We start from the raw sequence: 7,225 nt of genomic DNA, 5'->3' as shown, positions 1-7,225 counted from the left end.
AACATCAGTGAGGGGGCACTTTACTGCTCGCATGTGTGACATCACTTCCTGTGTGCTCATGTATTTAAATCCACATGAGTCAGACTTCAGAGAAGAAGGGGAAATTGTAGCGATGCACTGCAAAGGATTGTCCAAAAAAAGTATTGTGCAGATGCATCAGATAATTTTGAAATTAAGTAATATAAGTAAGCATAAAATAAATGTGGCTTGAATGGCAATGTAATTTATTATTTTTTTGTATTATATTTTAGGAATTATTTTTTGTTTTGCAACAGTCTAAAACCGTTCTTTTGAGTATGCCTCTTATATACACCTACAGTGCATGAATTGACAAATGGCGTTCTTAATTTGCAGACTCGTCGTCCACCTATTTGGGCTTGGAAGTGGCATAAAGAGTGCACTAGTGACCCCATGCATGTAAAATTGCATACATTTGACTACAGAATCGCCTAAAGGTATAGTAACACTTCACCTATCTGCGTGCTCTAACTGTAATAAGTATTCACAGTGCTGTAACAAAAACATCACACGGAAAATTCAAATACCTCCCTATTATGCATCTTCTTACCACTTCTCATTTCCACTGACACATTCTGCAATGACAGCTCAAAGGGCTGTAGATTCAACATGATTTAAGCAGCTCTAAAGAAGAAACAAGACCTTTTTACACAGTGCTACACTGTGCTAAATTGAGTCATACTGTTTTTCCTTTGCCTTTGATGCACCTTATCATTTTCTGTTTCCTGTGACATGCTTTGACAAGTATATACAGTGCTATAGGTGGACAGGTAGGGCTGCAGTTACACAAGTCCCTTTCTTCTTCGCACACCTTTGACATGAAAACAGCATCTACTTTCTCTATTAGGTCACAGATGCACATAAAAAATAATAATATATAATAAATCTATGACCATTTTTCCCTTTTCAAAAAAAGATCAGCTGTGTATTATTTTGTGCACCTCAACTATAACCATTGTAAACACGTAGTTTATAGATTATTCTGCAGTTGCATAATCCCCCTTTGCACATCTGTATCGTGTCAGCAGCACTGGGGTCCCTCGGTCGAAGATGCCAGTTTCTTGTAAGTGTGGTCTGTGTTTCCGCTTATTTACATGTTTCAAAGCGAATCGGACTTTAATGCGTGGCTTTAAAGCTTCCTTTGCACACAATGTGTCGCTGCTTGAAGACAATAGGCCTACTTTCAAAAACCTGCAGCTCCGCCAGTGAATGTAACAGCTTGTGACCACACACACCACACAAGTAAACAACTGCATGCTGCTGCACTTTGACATTCACCGGCACCTCTAGCAGGCGAGTGGTTACTCATATAGACGATATGTTACGGTGAGCGTTATATGAGCCAACATGGACTGAGAGATGGAGAGATGGAAAGTAGCTGTACAAAGATACTGACAGCAAGAGTTTCTTTGTAAACTCACTCACTTGTCCTGGGGCAAACCGTGTGAATGTAGTGTGTGAGGGAGCAGTTGGTGGTGGTCGGAGGGGCCTGCGGTGCAGCCTCGCCTCCGTCAGTCCACCCCAGGGCCTCTGTGGCTATAGTTGTAGCAGATTACCACCACTATTACGGAGTAAATGAATAATGACAACTATGTAGTGATTTGAAAAACTTCCTTGTGTATAATATTGTTCTTAAATCTCGTCAAACTATGGGCCTTCATTATTAGCAACGAAGAGGGAAACGCAAAGTAAGTGTGGATCAGCAATAGCAGTGGTGGAAAGTCACAAAGTAAAAAGTACAAGTACAAGTAAAAAGTACAAATTACAGGTACTTTACTTTACTTAAGTACAGTTTATGATTTACTTAACACTTTTTACTTTTCCTTCACTACATTTTAGAGCCTGTATCTGTACTCTCTACTCCACTACATTTTTAAATTGGGTTAGAAGTAAAAGTATTTTATTTTCAAAGTGACTCGGTTTAGTGCCAGTTTAGACTTGGTTTAGTGGTTTGCTCCTTTAGAACTAGTTTAGATCTGGGGTAGACCTGACTTAGTTTAGTCCGGGTTTAGACCTGGTTCAGTTCCTGTATTTGACCTGAGTAAGTGCTTTACTCGTTTAGACCTGGTTTGATTCAAATGGTTTAAAAAATTGCAAAATTACAATGCATACTTTTACTTAAGCACATTTTGGTCCTTTATCTGTACTTTTACTTAAGTAAGAATATTGAGTACTTCTTCCACCACTGAGCAATAGTGATTTGCACTTTTTATCACTCAGCATCCTCTCATACAGTATCTGATTTGGAGCCCTAATTCTGTAATACACGTAATTTCAAACGGTAAATTAGGTACAACACGCCCACAAAACGTCATATTCTATTTTCCAGCTTGCACTTGCTATTTAGCACTTGTCTTGACAAACAACCCCCAAGTATTTCAGAGATACAGGCACTACTGGTAGCAGGGGCTGAATTAGTAACAGTAACAATACTTTTTTCGAATAATAGTATTGCATTGGGTTTAGATAGCACTTTTTGGACTTTACTTTGTATTATTCATTCACTTCCCAGCCCTGGTGAGCCTGGTAAGCCACACCTGCCCTCGGACTGACTGATAGAAATGTGTCTGTAATTCTGTGTCAATATCTATGACAGTGTTTTTCAACCTTTTTTGAGCCACGGCACATTTTTTTTCCCCTTGAAAAAATCATGAGGCAGCACAAAAGAAAAAAAATGAAACTCTGTAGCCTATTTTCACAATATAAAGTGGTTTCTCATCAAAGTGTCTGGAATTAGAACACCGTATAGTCTTGCTAGTCACAATGCCACTGTCACCGCCACATCTCATCACAAATTCTCTTGTCTCAGAGAAATTAGCTGCCTGCTTCCACTTACTGATATGCAGGTGTATTACATGGTTACTCGGCCGATCACTAGACAGCACAGACACTCGACATCATTTGTGGATAATAATGAATCTGTTTTCAAAAAAATATTTTTTAGACCAACTAGGTGAAAGTGGATATTTTCCTACGGCTCACCAGACGGCACAGTGGTTGAAAGACACTGATCTATGATCTATCTACCATCAAAGACAATATTGATTTGTAAACAGGAAAAGGATATACCGGTGTTACATTTGTACTTGTTTGTTGTGAACAAACCAAACAACAAACTGACTGAATAAATAAGTAAATTAGTGTATAAATAAATAAATAAACAAACAAATAAATAAATAAAAGGCATACAAGTGGACAATAAAATGTTGATTCATGAGTTTATTTTAACAATAATAAAATATACTAGACTGCAAATGACAGTAAGTAATAGCCTATAATATGTACAATATTAACAGTATGAGCGCACATTTAAGAACATGGGCCTTTAAAAAAAAAATTAATGACAGTATAGATGAGTAAGACGTGTTATAGACACTGAGTCAATGCTTCAATCTGTCATTTCAAACCTGTGGCATTTGTTATGCCATAGCGGCGAGTGCTCCCGTGTGCCGTCTAGTCCAGTCTCTCAAATGGAAATGGTGGTGGTTTTTGTAGTTCATGAGCGTCTAATGGTGCCCCGCATGTCTTCATACACATCATTAACAGGAGCAGATCTTGGTTTATTTTCAACACGCTGATACTTCACCTAGGCAAAACAATGGTCATTGTCATTAACACAAACAGGGCTGCAACAACAGTGCCTGGAACATAAAGAAACCCACATAGTTGAGCCCCCCCTGAAATTCCACTCATGTTTTTGAGTCACCACCACCTGCAAAGTTTACCTTTCGGATCACAAACAGGAGCAAAGCTATGAGGATGGTGAGCAGCACGACAGCTGAGATGACCACAGATATGACCACCAGGTTTTGGTTTGGCGCCGGGTTGCACGGTCGAGCTGCAGCTGTAGACTTGTCAACCCCAGCAATAGAATCTAAGAGACAACACTTGAAGTGAACCCATAACAAGCCAGCTGCTAGAAATCTTGTTGCTTTAGCCTCACCTGTTACAACCAGCAGCACAGATCCTTCTCCATGAACATCTTCAGGGTTTCCAGTATCTTTGTTAATCTTTGTGCCCATACACCAGTACGCCCCAGTGTCATTTTTGGTCAGGTTCTTTAAGATTATATCAAAATTGGGGAAACCATTTTCATGCATCTGGTGTCTAGTTTCATCAGCGTAGTTTATTCTGCTTGACTTTTTGGATTTGTAGAAAATATCCTGGTCTTTCTTCAGCCCTTTCTTCAATGAAATCGAGTTAGCTTCAGATTTGTATTTACATTGGATAGTGATGGACTCTCCTGTGTTCTTCCACACCACTTAAAAAAAAGAAAAATAAGAATAAATAAGAGTTTAAATAATATATTTACAATTTACAATCTGAGATCATGCCGTGTAATCTCACCGTTGCTGCACAAAGTCGTGGAGACACAGATGCAGAAGATTGTGAGAAGTCGGAGACACGCTGCAGACATGTTGCGTTCACTGTCACCTCGAGTTATGAAATTTCAGCACAGACGTCTGGCTCTTAAAACCCACACCATGTTCTCTACCATGTGACCAAAGGAAGTTTGAAGGAAGTAAGAGTTCTTTGTTTTGATCCTCACAATTTTGAAGATGTTTTTAATTGCTTTCATTAACATTTTCATTACATTTTCAGTAAAGAGTTAAATGTCCCCCCATCAAGCTTGTCACAGGAATGTTGTACACTGTTCACCCTGCTCTCACAATCAATATGTTATTTAATCTGCCAAAAGAAGCCAAAAGCCATCATAATTTGAGAATGGTGTTAGCCCAATAATAATAACAATAATAATAATGATAATAATAATAATAATAATAGTAATAATAAAAACATTCTAGTCATTTTGACTTTTCAAAAACAACGATTGTTTGTCTGGTGGCATACTTTTGATGAAGGAAGTGGTTATAAAGAAACTGTCAGTCCTAGCAAAAATTCAGATTCCAAATGGTGTTTTCCCCTTTCACAATTCAAAATGAAGTAAATGTTTTATGTAAATGTTTATTTTATCCCACTCAGTATTAGTTTTGATGCATCTTGTTACTGTGAAACTTACACTTGCTGTGATTGACAGGACATGAAGGGAACACATTATGAGAGAAAAGAAAAAACAAAGCACTCTTTCTGCATGTTTATTTACATCCTCTAAAAGTTGTTTATTTTTTAAATTTTAAGCAGCTAATAAATTAAACATCTTTAACAACAAAATGGGTTTCTTTATCCCACACCAACTAAGCAGCCTTCTACAGATATTGTAAAAAGCTAAATAATGTTCCAAATGAATGTGAACAATTGAACACTAAACACAAGAGTGAGGAAAGTGTGAAGAAACTTTAGTTCAGGGGTGTCCACACTTTTTAATTGTGGGCTGTGATGAAAAAGTGTATGCTGTGTGAGGGGCAAACATCAGTGATCAGCGTAGTGAGAGGTGTAGTTTAGTTCAGTTTATTTCACAATTTTGCACATACAATCAGGTATTCAACTTATAAACCATCAAGCAATGCTACATTGTGAAAATGGACACCCCAAAAAGCGACAAGCTTATCATCAACAGGGGTCCATAACCCACCACCCTGTGCAAAGATTAGTAAACAAGCAAAGAATGGCTCACATACAGTAGAACTGACTCCTGCTGACATCTTCCAAAAGGTGAAGGCGGGCAATATAAACAGAACAGGTGTCATGTCGACAATATATAATATTCATTTATATATAAGTTTATATATATATACAGTGGGGGAAAAAAGTATTTGGTCAGTTTCACATAGACATTCTATTGGATTTTGGCCAAATACTTTTTTCCCCCACTGTATATATATATATATATATATGTATGCAAACTGTTCACCCCACACTTTATTCAGACTTAGAACCATAATGTCAGCTCTGGTGTTAGGTTTTGATGTTCTAATTGTGTGGAATAAGGAAACTTGCAGTAATTCCAGTAAAAAGTCTCTGGAAATATGAGCCAATTCAACAAGATGTCCGAGGGCCACCGAAAATTGGTCTGAGGGCTGTATAAGGCCCGCAGGCCGCACTTTGAGTACCCCTGCTTTAGGCCCTCAAACAAATAGTGAATTAGTTTTACTGTTTTGCATCTGCCACACTCTACTTTCGCGGAGCAGCAGAAATTTGACCCACATGAAAAGTAGGTGAAAAGTTTACTCATTAGTATCGGAGGGAGAGAAGAGCGAGTAAACTCCGCCCTCAGGTGGCACCAAAACGAACTGCAGGAAATGAATCTGAGCTTTGAGACTCAGTGAGTGGACAAAACAACAACATGCAAATCAGACAGAGGCATACCGGGACATCAACAAACACAAGTGTCATATTAGGCAAATAGCTGTAGCCTATAGGCCCACAGAGTGTTTTGAATTTACCGTTTGTCAGATTTACTGCTGCTATTCTGTCTTTTTTTTATTTTTATTTTTTTATTACAGGCTATATTTTTAAAGTTTGTTTTATTCATAAGATACTTTATTTACCTCTATTGGCCTCTCACTCATCCAAGAATTTTCCATCATGGTAGAGTAGAGGGCATTTCAGTAGAGGATTGGTAAAGGAATTAGCCTAAAAATAAAAAGGTCACGCCATGTTATCTCACTGCCAACATCCACAAAGCAACAGCTGCACAATGTTGAAAGCCCCCATTTACAAAACCTCAATAAATCCATAAAGTTGTCACCACATCAATAACATTAAAATCCAGTGATCAATAAAATTAAATCTGCTCATCTCTCCATGGGACAACCCGAACACAGGCCTCTAATGGCAGAGATACAAAAGAACCTCATTTTATACAAAGAACCTTATTTTTGAGTAATATTTAGGTTTATCTCCAGTGTGGAAAAAAACTATGGGGTAACAGCAGTCCCCACATTGTTGCCAAGGTAATTTTCCTTGTCATTTTGCCAGCATTACTTCCTGTTTGGGGCTGTGGCAGGGTGGAAGCTGTTTTGATGAAGCAAATTCTGGTCTCACCAAAGTAAAGCATTATTCACTAAAGTTTAGTTTACATTATTTGTTTAGACCTCAAGTGATGAAAACTTAGCAGCTCGACAAATGTCCATAGCTGGAAAAAGTAATGTAATAAACCCAGTCCATGGATGTATTTTATTGTTGAAAAACTAACTATACATCAGGCAGAGGTGGAATAAGTGTAAAAAAAAAAGTGTGTAAAATATGTTCTGAAATCAAAGTAATGCGTCGAGTTGTTGGGGGAAGACAGACAATTTTGCGGCGT

At 38.0% G+C, this 7,225-nt stretch overlaps 1 protein-coding gene across 1 annotated transcript; it reads right to left on the bottom strand.

The window, feature by feature from the left end:
• Positions 1-3,488: 3,488 nt before the first annotated feature.
• On the bottom strand, positions 3,489-4,519 carry LOC306969455 (uncharacterized protein). The gene is made up of 4 exons (XM_079565075.1): positions 4,366-4,519; positions 3,962-4,279; positions 3,744-3,892; positions 3,489-3,604 (listed from the first exon to the last, which is right to left on the bottom strand). Exons 1-4 carry the CDS (start codon positions 4,433-4,435, stop codon positions 3,515-3,517), a joined length of 627 nt encoding a protein of 208 aa, XP_079421201.1. The 5' UTR covers positions 4,436-4,519; the 3' UTR covers positions 3,489-3,514.
• Between the last annotated feature and the right edge of the window lie 2,706 nt (positions 4,520-7,225).

The sequence above is a fragment of the Gobius niger genome (assembly GCF_951799975.1).
Source record: "Gobius niger genome assembly, chromosome: 10".
In the NCBI taxonomy this organism is placed as follows: Eukaryota; Metazoa; Chordata; class Actinopteri; order Gobiiformes; family Gobiidae; genus Gobius; species Gobius niger.
This window is presented reverse-complemented; position numbering and strand designations above follow the sequence as displayed.

Bases quoted from the DNA above. Each gene is read 5' to 3' on its own strand.
- LOC306969455 (XM_079565075.1), bottom strand. From the start codon at position 4,435: ATGTCTGCAGCGTGTCTCCGACTTCTCACAATCTTCTGCATCTGTGTC. The intron at 4,280-4,365 runs GTGAGATTACAC...CTTTTTTTTAAG, and splicing joins CACGACTTTGTGCAGCAACG to TGGTGTGGAAGAACACAGGA. The intron at 3,893-3,961 runs GTGAGGCTAAAG...GTTGTCTCTTAG, and splicing joins TGTGCTGCTGGTTGTAACAG to ATTCTATTGCTGGGGTTGAC.